This window comes from Diabrotica virgifera, chromosome 5 (genome assembly GCF_917563875.1).
Source record: "Diabrotica virgifera virgifera chromosome 5, PGI_DIABVI_V3a".
NCBI lineage: Eukaryota > Metazoa > Arthropoda > Insecta > Coleoptera > Chrysomelidae > Diabrotica > Diabrotica virgifera.
Window position 1 is genome coordinate 257256539 of NC_065447.1, and position 16902 is coordinate 257273440.

Sequence of the window (16902 nt, forward strand, 5' to 3'; positions counted from 1 at the left end):
ATCAATGACTGAAGTCGAATCCAAAGCTTGGAATTCATTCGTTTCGGTTATAAGTAATTTCTTAGGCAATAAGAAATCCGACGACTATGTCGATCTTGTCAAGTGTATGCTATCGAACTTGCAAGAGCTAAAGTGCAACATGAGCATAAAACTCCACTTCCTACACTCACATTTGGACCGATTTCCAAAAAATCTGGGTGATTTTAGTGAGGAGCAGGGTGAAAGATTTCATCAGGATCTTCGGACAATGGAAGAGCGATATCAGGGAAGGTGGGACTCACATATGATGGCAGACTACTGCTGGAATTTGAAACGAGATCTACCTGAAGTTGTTCATTCAAGAAAATCATATAAAAGATCATTTGATACTGTTCAATAAAGATTTTGTTGACTTATATATTAATTTTTTGCATTTATTTTGTCAAAATTATAAAACTGTATATTTCAAAAAGTAAAGCTGTTAGAAATCTTAACGAATTTTTTCATAGTCAGGCCCATAGAAATACCCAAGAAGAGAAAAAAAATTTAAGGAAACAAGTATTGTGTTAACCAGTGTAATATAAGCTTACTCAAATTTGATAACACCCAGCAGAGATGGATTTTGAACGTATTGGAACAACTGACATGGTAACAAAAATTAAAAATAGAACAAATAACACTAAAGTACTTTGATAAACTTATATATAAATAGTACAGTACAATAGTATAAATAGTAGATATAAATAGTATCTACTTATAATATAAGCGGTAGTTTATCTAAGTACTTTAGTGTTTTATATTATAAAATGAATGCATACAACAATATATATTATATGATAATTTAAAATTGTAAAATGCTCTGAAACTTCAGATAAAATTCTGGTTGGACAAGGAATTGTCTCCTATAATGAGATTATTATTTCGATTCAAATTAAAACTGATTTGGTTTTATTAATTAATTATCAGAATACGATAAAAGACTCGCGTCACTATTTATTAAAGTTGAATTTATTTTTTTTTTAAAGATTTCTTAATAGTTGCTGTGCATGTGTGTGCGTGACTCAATAATCGTCTCGATTGTTAATGTGTTGTTTTTTAGAGTTTGCTAGAACAAAAAAGTAACATGGTTGTTGCAACTGCAAGCGGAAGTGCTCTGTACCAATATCTAGCATGTTTTTCTGGTAAGTTTTAAGATTTTCTCAATATATTTTCTGTTATATAAAAATTATTACGACACTTTATTTTTTTCTTATTTTATTGATACGCACAACAGGCCGTTAAGACCTAGGGCATTTTTTTTTAAATAGGTAAAACCATAAGATTAAGTAATAGTTCAGAGAAATAAGGGAAAAAATATCCTGTTGGTGACACAACCCCCTAAGGCCGAAACTAAATTTTTTGAGTAGTATGGACATCTATATTAATAACCTATATGTTTCCTGCAGCCGATTTTGATGATATATATAGTTGTAAACAAATGAAGGTCAAAAAACGGTAAATGTTCGCTTTTTTTCGTCTATAACCAAAAAGTGAAGTATTTTAAACAAATTTGAAAGTGAGAAACTCATAAATCGTATAAAAAAACTTCAATATGGCGTTCGCTGAATATGTCTCTCCTTATTGGTTGCTTAGAAAATTGCAAAATAAATCATAAATTTTGAGTTTTTATAAATATTCATAACTTATGTAAAAATTAACTTGGAACGTTCTTATTACACCGAATGCTGAGACTTCTGGTGCTTAAATCATCCCCTAAATTTTAAAGCAATTGGTCAAATAGTTTAAAGGGTATTTAATTTGTTTATCCCAAATTAATTTTTTTTGCAACGTCTAAGTCAGAAAATGATGAAGTTACACTAATACTTTTTATTTCATGTGGTGTGTTTATGAAAGAAGAAGATTTTTACTATTAATTTAATTAAAAAAATATGAGAAACAATAATTATAAATACTGCAAAATTATTTTGCAAAATCATGTGAATTAAAAAAAGGGGGGGCTAACTTCGTCCCTAATTGTCCTAGGACAATTGTTTTTCTTTCTAAATGTGTATAAAAATTCAGTCTCTCCAAATATGAAAAAATAATTTTTCTACGGGTAACGGTTAAAAAGTTTTTTAAATTGTTTATAAGTAAGCAAAAATCGACGTGTTTTTGCAAAATAATTTTACACTGTTTAAAATTACTTTTTGTCATTTTTTTAAGTCAATAGTATAAATGTTCTTCTTCCATAAACTGTCAAAAGTCTAATTGTAACCTCATAATTTTCTGACTTATAGTGTTGCAAAAAAAAATGAATTTGGGATAAACAAATTAAATTACTTTTAAACTATTTGACCAATTGCTTTGAAATTTAAATATAATTTAAGCACCAGAAGTCTCAGCAATTCGTGTAATAAGAAGGTTCTAAGTTAATTTTTACATAAGTTATGAATATTTAAAAAAACTCAAAATTTATTATTTATTTTGCAATTTTCTAGCAACCAATAAGGATAGACATATTCAGGGAACACCATATTGAAATTTTTTAGACGATTTATGGGTTTCTTACTCTCAAATTTGTTTAAAATGCTTAACTTTTTGGTTATAGACGAAAAAAGAGAAAATTTACCGTTTTTTGATTTTTATTTGTTTATAACTATATATATCATCAAAATCGGCTACATGAAACATAAAGGTTATTAATATAGATATCAATACTACTCAAAAAATTTGGTTTCGGCCTGGAGGGGATGTGTCACGAGAAAAATCTTATTTCTCTGGACTATAATTACAATTATTTTAAGCAAAACTCAAATTTAGGAATTATAAAAAACTCTTAACTATGTACTCTGAAGGAGATGATTAACAATATTTCTCCATTCACTTCTATTTTGTGCTTTTCTTTTCCAGTCTCTCACTTTCTCGTATTTAATGGCTTCCTCCACTTTATATAAATACACCTCGTTCTGATCTACCTCTTCGTTTGGGACAAATTATTTTTCTGCTCATAACTAGTTTAGGCATTCTGTTCACTGCCATTCTTTCTAATGTCCATGTCTCGCAGGCATATATTACTGTGTTATTTATTTGGAGTTTGCTTTGTTTAGAAACGTAATTGGCATTTATCTGAGTTCGTAAACTGCATAATTTTTATTCCTCTTTGCTATTCTGGTATCGGGCTTCCATTTTTCTTTTCCATTTTTAATAAATACTACACCCATGTATTCCAAATTATTCAACCTTTTAAAATTATAACTTTTCCTCATATACCGCAATTGATTTTGTGCTCATTTAGCTTCAACCTGAATTTCTGTGCTTCTTCAATAATTTTCTTCACCACTCTTCTTAATTCTTTCGCGGTTCTGGCTGATCTCGGTATTAGATCATCCGCAATAAATGCCTTGTACTTGTACTCATTTTTCATAATTGTTTCTTCCACCTTCATGCTGCATTTTATGGCTACAGTTTCTAACACTAAGTTGAATAATGAATAATGTAGTGAATAATGGATCTCCCTGTGTCGAGCCTTTTACATCTTTGCCTTTCAACTACAGTGACTTTGGTAACTTTTTCTCTCTCCTTAGCTTCTTGCTAGGACGACCTCACCTCTTTGTTTTGAACTTTTCACCTCTCTCCTTTAATTAAAGATAATTTCGATATGTTTTTCTTAATAGTATTTTAAAAAAAGTTGACAAATTGATTCTGTTTGTCATTTTTACTGTTTTATATTAGTATTCCTTCTTTATTCTCTTTACTCCAGGATTCAGGCATGTGTTGCATATTCTAATATTGTTATAGTAGCTTCTTTTTGAACAGTTGTCTCGCAGAATTATAATAGGATATACCTACTATGCATATCACCTTAGGACCTTCTCAGGATATACATTCAACGGTTTTTGTTAGGGTAAGTTTGGGGAAAATGGCTGTAGTTTTTTCAGACACTACAAAAATCAAACTAGTGGAAGTTTTTCGAATTTTTTATTTAAAACTAGCCTTTAATCGCTTAAGTATTAAAAGAACATAAAGTAATTGACAAATTTTAATCCAGTAAAATTAAAAAAAAAGATGGTCAATATACTCCACTCTTTTTTTAGTTTTCTGCTTTTCGTCTTTTCTCTTTTTAGTCCAGAGAAATAAGATTTTTCTCGTGACACATCCCCCTCCAGGCCGAAACCAAATTTTTTGAGTAGCATGGACATCTATATTAATAACCTTTATGTTTCCTGTAGATTTTGATGATATACATAGTTATAAACAAGTAAAGATCAAAAAACGGTAAATTTTCGCTTTTTTCGTCTCCAACCAATAAGTTAAGCATTTTAAACAAATTTGAGAGTAAGAAACTCATAAATCGTCTAAAAAATTTCAATATGGCGTTTGCTGAATATGTCTATCCTTATTGGTTGCTTAGAAAATTGCAAAATAAATCATAAATTTTGAGTTTATATAAATATTCATAACTTATGTAAAAATTAACTTAGAACCTTCTTATTACACGAATTGCTGAGACTTCTGGTGCTTAAATTATATTTTAAACAAAGCAATTGGTCAAATATTTTAAAAGTTATTTAATTTGTTTATCCCAAATTAATTTTTTTTGCAACACTGTAAGTCAGAAAATTATGAGGTTACAGTAAGACTTCTGACAGTTTATGGAAGAAGAACATTTATACTATTGACTTAATTAAAAAAATGACAAAAATAATTTTAAACAGTGTAAAATTATTTTGCAAAAACACGTCAATTTTTTGCTTACTTATAAACAATTAGAATAACTTTTTAACCGTTACCCGTACAAAAATTATTTTTTCATATTTGGAAAGACTGAATTTTTATACACATTTAGAAAGAAAAACAATTGTCCTAGGACAATTAGGGTCGAAGTTAGCCCCCCCTTTTTTTAATTCACACGTTTTTGCAAAATAATTTTGCAGTATTTAGAATTATTTTTTGTTATTTTTTAAATTAAATTAATAGTATAGATCTTCCTCTTTCATAAATTATCCAAAGTATTAGTGTAACTTTTTCATTTTCTGACTTATAGCGTTGCAAAAGAAAATTAATTTGGGATAAACAAATTAAATACCTTTTAAACTATTAGACCAATTGCTTTGAAATTTAGGGTATGATTTAAGCACCAGAAGTCTCATAATTTCATATAATAAGAACGTTCTTAAGAAGTGAATTTTTACATAAGTTATGAATATTTATATAAACTCAAAATTTATGATTTATTTTGCAATTTTCTAAGTAACCAATAAGGATAAACATATTCAGCGAACGCCATATTGACGTTTTTTATACGATTTATGTGATTCTCACTCTCAAATTTAAATAAAATACTTAACTTTTTGGTTATAGATGAAAACAGCGAAAATTTACCGTTTTTGGATTTTCATTTGTTTATAACTATGTATATCACCAAAATCGGCTGCAGGAAACATATAGGTTATTAATATAGATATCCATACTACTCAAAAAATTTGGATATTTTTTTTCCTTATTTCTCTGAACTATTTTGTGGCTACATTCAGAACACATGTTGTCAAGTTTGGTATTTACTCCAGGGAAATAAGGTTTTTGTCGGGACACTTGAGCAGCCAGGTTGCAAATGGGTTTTTTGAGTACTATATACCTAATACATTATACATACAAAAATGACCGTCACAGTTCGGACGAGAATTTTAGTTATTAACAAATAAGGGTCAAAAATGGCAGTTTTTTCGTTTAAATCGCTACAGGTAAAAATAGGATAATTAAATATCTTATTTATAGTATTCTTCTTTTAGCAGATGAGCCAATGTTTAAAACGGCAGTTTTTTAATTTTGGTCCAATCATTTGTTGCTTCGAAAATGGCAAAATAAAACTAAAATTTTGAAAATAAAAAATTTGCTACAACTTTCGCGAAAGTGACCTTACGACTTTTATATTTCACAAAAAGTTGAGTCAAAGAGTCCATATATTACACAAAAAATTATAAGACGATTCGTCAATTAGTTTAAATTTTATTCAATTTGTTTATCCCAAAGAGCTTTTTTTTGTAATGTTATTGTTCAGAAAATAATAATTATATAGAAGTTATGTGAAAACCACATGAAAGAACAATAGTCTTGTTTTCAAATTATTGAAGAAAATCATTAAAAAGTAATTTTTGTCACTACGAAAACATTTTACTAATGTAGAGTCATTTTGGCTTGAAAACAATTTGAATAGCTTTGTTAATATTGACTGTATTTACCTTGGAACTTCAAAAGCTGGTATTTTTACACAAATTTTCAAAAAAAAACTTTTCGCCTATGTTAATTACGGTCAAAGGTAGCCACTTTTATTATTTAATTCACAGTTACTTCAATATATATATATATATATATATATATATATATATATATATATATATATATATATATATATAAAACAAACAGATGAAATAGAGAATGTGGAAAAATCCCCTTACGAACAATTCACACATCCACCATTTCGGGTTGGGAAAAATTTTTTGAATAGAATCAAAGATCCAAACACCAGTTCTTAGAAATGTGTTTCGCCCTCTTCAACCTCTCTGGGCTTATCAATAAAGATGAGAGGTTGAATATCTTTAGACACATTCCAATCAAAAAACAACATTCGAGACCTAGACATAGAAGGTGCGTAAATCTACGGCAAGTCTATGTCTAGGTCTCGAATGTTGTTTTTTGATTGGAATGTGTCTAAAGATATTCAACCTCTCATCTTTATTGATAAGCCCAGAGAGGTTGAAGAGGGCGAAACACATTTCTAAGAACTGGTGTTTGGATCTTTGATTCTATTCAAAAAATTTTTCCCAACCCGAAATGGTGGATGTGTGAATTGTTCGTAAGGGGATTTTTCCACATTCTCTATTTCATCTGTTTGATTTCGTACGAGTGGTCGTCAAACCATTAACCTTGGATCTTTTGATCACTGAGTGTGTTTCAAGGATCTACATCTCATGTTTTTATATATATATATATATATATATATATATATATATATATAAAATTCTCCTGTAGCAGTGTTAGTTACTATACTACTCCGAAAGGGCTTGGCCGATTTTTATGAAATTTTACAAGTGTATCCTATGGGACTGAGAATAGGTTTTAATCTATGTTTCATATGCATAAGTTATAAGTGGGGTTGCCCCCCTGACATTTTTTTTAATTTTTTTGGACAAAATTGTCTATCTTAGTTTTATATGATGTAGGATTAAAAATACATACAGCCCTTAATTTACACTTTTCCATCACCAACCCCTATTTGTTAATACCCATCTATATATTTACATCTATAAAATTCTCCTGTCACAGTGTTAGTTGTCATACTCCTCCGAGACCGCTTGACCGATTTTTATGAAATTATATATGTATATTCGGTAGGTCTTAGAATCGGTCGTAATCTATTTTTCATATCCCTGAGTGAGAAGGGGAACTCCCCCTAACATTTTGAAATGTTAGGTGGGGATTTACGTACATAACGTACTCTACAAGACTACGAGTACATACAATTTAAAAAAAAATTATGATCAAAATCCAAGACAAGCTCTGGAGATATTAATCGCAGCATATGTTTGAAGAATCAGTTTCATTTTTTGAGTGCACGTATTTTAATAATTCATTTCCATCGACGACAAATCGATTTCGTTAGAACGTTATTTTTAAAGCTTTATTAACAACTCTGTTGAAGTTTAAAGTTTACTCAAACTTTTACACATAAACTATATACCTTCAGCTTCGAAATGGCGCTGGTTGGGTTGCTTAATTTTTATAAACAAAGTAGCTGTCAATTAAATAAAAAAAGTGGCAACTTTGACTGTAATTAACTTAGACAAAAAGTGTTTTTTTGAAAATTCGTATAAAAATACCAGATTTTCAAATCCCAAAGTAGTTTTAATCTATAGTCAACATTAACAAAGTTATTCAAATTGTTTATGAACTAAAAATGACCCTACTTTAGTAAAATGTTTTCGGAATGATAAAAATGACTTTTTAATGATTTTTTTAAATACTTTGAAATTATGATTTTTTTCCTTTTATGTGGTTTTCACAGAATTGCTATTACGTTACTATTTTCTGAACAATATTATTGCGAAAAAAAAAGCTCATTGGGATAAACAAATTGAATAAAATTTAAACTAATTGACAAATCGTCTTAAAATTGTTTGTGAATTATGTGGACTGTCTGTCTCAACTTTTCGTGTAATATGAAAGTCTTAAGATCATTTTCACAAAAGTTATAGCAATTTTTTTATTTTTGAAATTTTAGTATTATTTTGCAATTTCTGAAGCAACAAATGATCGAACCGAAATTCAAAAATTGCCATTTTAAACCATGGCTCATCTTCTACGAGAATAACAGTATACATAAGATATTTAATTACCCCATTTTTACCCGTAGCGATTTAAACTAAAAAGCTGCCATTTTTGACACTTATTTGTTAATAACTAAATTTCTCGTCCGAACTGTGACGGGCGTTTTTGTATGTATAATGTATTAGGTATATAGTATGTACCCAAAAAACCCATTTGCAACCTGGCTGCTCAAGTGTCCCGAACATGGTATATTTTTGCCTTATTTCCCTGGAGTAACTGTTTTCATGCAACCAAAATGAAAAAATAATACATTATAATCAGCAGTCAATAAATTGGATAGCTTAGTAATTTTCCTCACACTCAGTTCAGTTGTTTTGTTCGTTTTCTTATTCAGTATTGGTTCTTCTTCATCCTCACTGCTTTCTGAAATATGCTGAACACCCTTTCGTTTTCTAGCCACCATAATATTTACAGACTTATTCTTCCTTTTGGCGTTAATTTTTCTTTTTTAATTTTTATCTTCTCTTTTTTGGTGTTTTTTTCTATTATTTGGCTTTTCATCATGTCTATATGACATTCAGAATTCCCACGTACTTTGCCCGTTTTCAGCTTCAACAGCTTTATGTGATATTGGTGAAATTTATTTCAGAATTTCTTCTTCTTCTTCTTCTTCTTTTTGTATAGACATGACTGTCTGTTTTTTCAATGTGCCTCCAGTAAGTTCTCGTTCCACCGTTTTCGTGGTCTTCCCACTGATCGTCTTCCTATTGGGGAACCGTCTCTCTCTGTCCTGACTATCCAATTTGTTGTCATTCGGCTTATGTGGTCATTACATTCTATTCTTCTGTTTCTTACCCAGTTACTAATTTTATCCACCTTGCATCTCCGTCGTATATCTGTACTTCTAGCTCTGTCCCATAGAGTCTTACCATCGATTTTTCGAAGGGTTTTCATCTCCGCTGTTTCGAGCAATCTTTTTGTCCTCTCTGTGTCGGGTCGTGTCTCTGCCGCGTATATCATTATTGGTCTGATGACTGTTTTGTAAATTCTGCCTTTCATTTCTTTTCCGATATTTTTATTTCTCCATATTGTGTCATTCAGGCAACCTGCGGCTCTGTTTGCTCTATTCACTTGATCTTCCACTTTTGTTTCGAGCCTTCCGTAGCTAGATAGTGTGATGTCTAAGTATTTAAACTCCATCACTTGTTCTATTATCTGACCTTCCAGCTCCAATTTACATCTTATTGGATCTGCTGTTATAACCATGCATTTTGTCTTTTTTGAGGAAATTAACATGTTAAATTTTCTGGCGGTTATGTTAAATTGGTGCAGCATACGTTGTAAATCATCTTCACTTTGAAAGATTAGTATTACCTCTCTCGAGCATAACAAATGGACGTCCTTTAATGTGACCCTGTCAAATACTTTCTTAAGGTCCACGAAACATAAATATGCCGGTTTGTTGTATTCCAACGATTTCTCTTGAACTTGCCTCATTATAAATATAGCCTCAGTGCATGACCTTCGCGACCTAAAACCTTGTTGTTCTTCTGCTAATGGTATAATTTCATTCAATTTATTTGTTGTCACTTTGGTTGTTAATTTTAATGTTGTGTTTAATAAGTTAATTCTTCTACAATTCTCCGGGTCCGATTTGTTTCCTTTTTTGAAGAGAGGTATTAGTGCTTGATCTCCATTCTTGTGTTATTCTGTTTTGTTCTATTATTTTTTGTATTAGTTTTAATAGTTGTTTAGTTAGATCTTGTCCTCCGTACTTTAGGAGTTCGTTCGATATTTTGTCCTCTCCTGGAGATTTTCTTTTTTTAATTTTCTTAATGCTTTCTTTACCTCTCCCTTCTCGATGTTTAGTTCTTCGTTTGTCGTAACTTCAGGTGTTGGTGGTTCATTATCGTCGCCTTTAGCAAATAGAGATCGGAAGTAGTCTGCCCATGTTTCCTTCTGAATGTGTTTCTCTTTTATTAATTCGTTCATCTCCTTTCTTTGCCCTCTGCTCATTCTCCATACTTCTTTTTGTGTTCCGTAGAAGTGTCGTGTTCCATCTGTTTTGAGAAACTCTGCCAGTGCTCCCTTTTTATTTGTCTCACTAAAGTATTCGTTTCGTTTCTGATTCGTTTGTAGTGGTTGTATGCCTGTTGTGTTTGTTTTGTTTTGTATTGTAAAACGGCGTTTTTCTTTTCTTCACATTTTATCTTCACTTCCTCTCTAAACCACGGAGTTTTCTTCTTTAATAAATATGTGAGTAATCGTTACTTTTCTCTCTCCAAGTGATTCTGTTGCAACGTTGATTATGTTATGTTTGTGTTTTTGCCAGCTTTCATCGATGTTTTCGTTTGGCAAAGGTTTGCTTCAGAATTTGAGAGTGTGAAATTATTTTTTAAAGTTTTCCACAATATCGTTCTAAGAAGCAGTAAATGTTGTTTCATTAGATGTGGAGCTTGTCGTAAGTTTTTGGCAGCTGTCAGTATTTTTTGGAAGAACCAGATAGGCCTATGAAGCAGATGGCATTTTATATTCTCGGCATTTAACGTGTTGTTAATTACGTCAAACCCATTAAAATTATAGTATTTTTTATAGTATACTAGACGTTTATTATTTTAAATTTTTAGCTATATTGGCAATAGTATCCAGCGGTTTTCACTATGGTTGGCCGTCACCAACATTACCCAAACTCTTAGCCGAGGACTCACTTATTCCCATAAATGAAGAACAAGGATTTTGGCTTGCCACCATGCCATTATTTGGTGCTTTTGTTGGTTCATTTACCAATCCGTTGCTAGTGGACAGAATAGGAAGACACAAAATGATATTATTAACATCAGGACCTTATCTAATGGCGTGGATTATGATATACTTTGCAAGAAATGTCCCTATGATGTATATTGCCAGGTAAGATTTTTGTTTAGAACTTTATTTGAGTAGTTTATTTGAGACGCATGTTGCTTGACGACGAGTTTTTAATATCAAATCTGATATTATCAATCAGTAATTTCTTTGAGATCTTTATTTACATTAACTCGAATAATATTTCCCAGTGTGATTAATCATATCCTGTTTGGATGTATTAAAAATAAATCATTTTCATTTATATTTTATGAAAATCTGGTTAAAAGTAATGTGCAACTTCCAGTAAACTTAACCCACCTACTGCCACTCAATCATAAATTAATATACGACGAACTCATATGTAATCACTAGACTTAGGCAAATATGCAAATTGCATATTTTGCATATAATGCATAAATAATGCAAAAATGTCAAATTTGGCATATTTTTATAAAAATGAGCATAAAGTGCATATAATTTGAGAATTTGGTGTTACTATATATTTTTTTATTCAAACTCAGAGATCATGAAAATGCCAATATTTATTTTTGTTTTATAATCACTTGGTATTCAAATTCTTGGTATAGTAACTAATAAAAGACAGGGGCTTATAGTTTTGTCACGTTTTGTCCTGGAATTAAGGGTTTGTGTTTGCCAGTTTATGTCCGTAGGTAAAAATTTTTCTTTTGACGGTCAGTTTCACTTGGTTTCATTTTTGTTGTAAAATTGGAGGCGTAAACAACGTGTATTTCTAATTGTGAATAATTATTGTGCTTTGAAAATGCCGAAAATAGGCAATGTTTCAACTTGGATAAAACCTTACAAAGAGCTATCTATGGATATGGATAAAGCTTATTGCTCATGTTGTGGCAAAACCGTAAGTACATAAGTATTATTTTTTATTTTATTTTAAAAATTTACACGGTGGTACAAACAAAGATTTTAAAATTGGAGGTAATGTTGCAATAAATCAATGTATTTTTTCTTTTTTCAAGCAATTTTTAAACTCCTTGCAATAAAAAATAGGATACCTATTTAAAATTCAAATCATTCAATAGTCTACTGAAAGGTCGCTAACATTTTTTTTCTAACAATAGCATAGTTTGCTTTAATTTTGCTAAAAACAAAAACATATCATATATTGGACTTAATTAATTAAGTGCTTTTAATTTATGCTCACAGTATTTTTTTTAAATGTAAACAGAAAAGACCAAGAGCCTCTTGTAAATATTTGGGGATTCTTCCTTCTTGCACAGTCATTTCTTGACATTTTCAAGATTACTACACCGATTTTTATTTGATTTAATTATTTAAATATTTTAATTGTTATGCAAAAACGGTTCATTTTTAGTTTATTTCTACAATCTTAGATTTTAAAAATGGGTACAACTATAGAATATTTATATTATTTTTTAGATTTCACCTAAAAAAATTTCAAATAGATCAGCATGTCAGAACCGCAAACATTTAGCTAAAAAGTAAAAACCACATCCGGTGAAAAATATCAACCTTCAGTGTCTAAGTGCTTTCAGTCAAGTTCCAAAAAACAAACCGAACAAGAAACTTTTAATGAAGACTTGTGTCGTGCATTAGTATCTTCTAATTTACCGCTTTCAAAATTATCTAATGAAAACTTTAGTCCTTTTTTAAAAAATATTGCAAACAAAAGATTCCCAGTGAACGAACTCTAAAGAGAAATAATGTAAATTTTTTATCCACAACATAAAAGCCGAAATAGGTAATAATTACTTTTATATATGTGTTGACGAGACCACTGACTCGTCAGGAAGATACATTGTGCACTTTTTGATTGGTGTACTTAGCGATGAAACCTTTCCAAAATCGTATTTAATTTCCTGTAAGCAAGTGGAAAAATCCAACGCTCTAACAATATGACGGTTTTTACAAGAAGAATTAGCAAACTTTTTTCTTCCTGCTGCTGTGCCTAGTGATAAAATATTGCTTATTTTATCTGATGCCGCACCATATGTGGTGAAAGCAGGACACAATTTAAAAATATTTTATCCAAACTTAATACGTGTCACTTGTTTAGCGCATGGAATAAACAGAGTTGCGGAGGAAGTAAGAAAAAAATGTCCACTAGTTAACATAACAAGTATATGTTATGTATTTATAATATTGTAAGTATTTTTATAAATAAAAAAATATTGTAAATCTTTTTTATTACATGCATATTTTCTAGATAAATATGCATATTTTGCATAAAATACTGCATATTTTTGCATAAAATACTGCATATTTATGCGCATATTTCATACTTTTTTATTTGCATATTTGCCTAAGTCTCGTAATCACTTATATGCATCCGGACATATAATATAAATTTTTTACAATTAGGTTTCAATTCTTAAATATGACAATATGTTATTTAAAAATCTGTGGCAAATTGTTTAGTCCATGCCAAACACACCATCATCTAAAATATCAACTATAATCTAAAATATCAACTATCATCTCATCAATCTCGAAACGTAAGGCTTCCATAGCGTCAACTCTACTTTCCCATATTTTGCCAGATTACGATTTAATTATAAAACTTTGTATTTTGCTTATAAGTTCAGGCCTACGCTTAGTACTCATCAAAATCATCATCAGTGAAATCAAAGCCTTCTTCAGAACTATCCTCCATTCGTCCCCTGTCTCTGGCAACTCTTCTCCATGCTCCAATTCAGAACTATCCTCCATTCGTGCCCTGTCTCTGGCAACTCTTCTCCATGCTCCAATTCCAATAGATGTTAAATCATTCTCTAAGTTGTCTTGCTACCTAAGTCTTCCTCTTGCTCGTTGTCCTATCGGCCCTCTTTGGTCAAAAATTTTTCTGACTATGGCATCTTCCTCTAGCCTGATTACATGCAAAATACATCTAAGATGTGCTACCTTAATGAATTTTACAACGTCAGGTTCTCCAGAACTTCTATACAACTCAAAGTTGTAACGTCTGTGCCACAAACCTTGTTTTTTATCCCTCCATATATTCTTCTTAGGATTTTTCACTCAAAACGTTTGAGCAGTTCTTGGTCATCCTGTGTAAGTGATCAAGTTTTTTAACCATATGTTAATACTGGTCTTATTAGTGTCTTATACACAGTCAATTTAATTTTTCTAGGTACTTTTAAGGCCATCTGTCTTCTTAAGCCATAGAAACACTTAATGGCGAGCACTATTCTTCTTTTAATTTCTTCACTGACTCACTGACCTTGTTATCTGTAACCCAGCTATATGAAGGTGTCGACACCTTCCAGTTCTAGTTCGTCATAATCAACTTGAACTGTAACATATATATTAAAATTTCTTTAGTTCTATGTTCAGAATGATGATTCCTGTTTTGGTTCAGTTGTGATTAAAATATATTTTACTAATGCTTATTTATTATTTATTGATACAATACTAATATTAAAATTACGAATACATTGTTATTTCTTAAAACAACTTATTTTTTTTTGTCAATGGTCATTTTTGACTTGGGGTCATTTTTTACCCGCGCTGGTCATCCGTGTAACAAAAAAAGGTTGGTCATCGGAAGGTTAAAATAATAATGAAGCTTTCGAAATGTGGTCTAAAGAAGAATTCTATGCATGTCCTTGACAGAAAACAGAACCAACCTGTCAGTTCTAGAAGAACTTCGTATAATAGGCAACCGAGTATACTTAAATTACTGTGGTAAAATAGAAGAACAAAAATGTTACGTTAAACATGGCATAAAACATCGGTGGTGTCAAGCATGCCAAGAATTCTGTAAGTCCTCTTCTTCTTTACGTGCGATCTCTGCGACGAAGGTTGGCAATCATCATTGCTATTCTAACTTTTGTCACTACAGCCCGAAAGAGTTAAGTTGAGCTGCATCCAAACCATTCTCTGAGAGTTCTCAGCTAGGACATTTTTCTTCTACCTATACTGCGCCTTCCTTGAATCTTTCCCTGCATTATTAATTTTAGGAGTTTATATCTGTCTCCACGTGTTACCTATATGACCCAAGTATTGCAGTTTTCTTTTTGTGATGGAATCCAGCATCTTTCTGCTGTTCTCTATTCTTCTTAGTACTTCTTCATTGGTGTAAGTCCTCATTAACTCTCATATTCCCAATTCAACCTTCTATCGCCAAAGAATTTTGATTTAAAACCCATGTACTTATAATATTTTCGTAAATATGTAATATCAATAGAAGATGACCCTTATAATTTTGTGTTTTGAGGGTGCACAATATCAGTACACTCAAAAATGAAATATGAAAAATGCGAAATTTTTCTACTATCCAGTATGGAGTGTATCTTATCACTAAATCAAAAAAAATACTGATGATTGTTTGATAATAAGTAGGTACGTCTATTAATATAAATGCACATCTGATTGCACCTAAAATTATAGTTAAAATTGTTACATTATCTAATTTACCAGATTTTTTTGGCACAAATAAGTGTCTTGATCGGTTCCTGAATGACAAGAGATTGACTATTATTTCCTTAGTTGTGTTTATTTTTTACGCTAAAATCACAATTTTTATTAAACACTTTGGCTCTTTATTAACCTGCTGTTGATGTCCGAACGGCTAAAAATTACATATAAGAAAGCAAATATTGATAATGTTTTAAAGAAAAAAAGCTCTGAATAGTGAATAGATATCAATGGAAAAGCAAGGTGTTAATGCCCAAAAATAAATAAATAAATCACAAGGACTACTTTTCTAGCTTAAGGAAATGGACAAAAATACATTTTATCTACTCTATGTCATATTGCGTATAAGTTTTTAGTTTGTGAAAACTGTCATTATAGATAGCAGTGCGTGAAGGGTTTAAAGTGTGCGTGAAGTAACAATGTATTTTAAATGGGATTTACTTTTTCGTACTGTTTTTTGGCACACTTTCATATAATCAAATATCCTTAACTTTCGCGTTGTCATGGTGACGTCATAATGAGAAATAAATTACAACAAAATTTTTGGCAGTTCTGTGGTTTGAAAGAAGTTAGAATTTTTAAATGTCAAAGTTCTAAAAATTTTAGAATAGAAATGAATTCCAGTGACGAAGAGTTACAGTTTTTTTTATCTGTTTATCGTAGATAAAATATTGTATGAAACTGTGTGTGAAGTACTTTTTGCGAACTTACGCAATGTATAGCGCTCGCTACACTGTTGATCGTGCTTTAAACATCGCGTGCATTCGCAAAAAGCATAGTTCACGAACTGTTTCATAAATAACTATTTTACAGTCACTGCAACCACTACATAACCACTATTTAATAATTTAACATTTAAATTGTTACTACCTTAAACTACGAAAGAACCTCTTTTAAAATATACCCTTGACACATCTTTGAACGTAAAGGGTTATTGAGTGAGTCCCTGAGAGAAGAGTGGAGGAAGTGTGAATATAATCAGGGCCGCGCCGTCCATAAGAGCGGAGAGGGGCCCCACGGCGCCGAACCAAAAAGGCGCCGGCAGGTGTCGAAAAAAAAAAAATTTGACAATACCGAAATTACCAGAAATATTAGTAATATTTTCTTATCTTGTAAAATTTAAAATTTAGCAATCGTAGGTAGATATAAAAATAGCAGTTATTATTAAATACTTTTATCCCCTAAGTGTACGAATCGTTATTTCTCTCATTAAACGAAGGCATTTTCTTCAAAATTTCAAATTATTTTTTGTTTATTTAAAACGATTTTTTTTTCGAAGATAAGCACTTTGAAATGGCGAAACTTCTAGATCATATAAATATACATAAGTGAAGTAAATTGTAAAGCTGTAACGATTAATTT

The 16902-nt window shown here is 30.8% G+C and overlaps 1 protein-coding gene across 1 annotated transcript in view; it reads left to right on the top strand.

Annotated features, from left to right (window-relative positions):
• The first annotated feature begins 479 nt into the window (after positions 1-479).
• LOC126885326 (facilitated trehalose transporter Tret1-like) overlaps positions 480-16902 on the top strand; it is a 30701-nt gene continuing 14278 nt past the window's right edge. The window contains exons 1-3 of the mRNA XM_050651873.1: positions 480-627; positions 1079-1160; positions 10911-11190. Coding sequence (XP_050507830.1) covers positions 595-627; positions 1079-1160; positions 10911-11190 — 395 coding nt within the window. The 5' untranslated portion in view covers positions 480-594. The remainder of the gene's footprint in view (positions 628-1078; positions 1161-10910; positions 11191-16902) is intronic.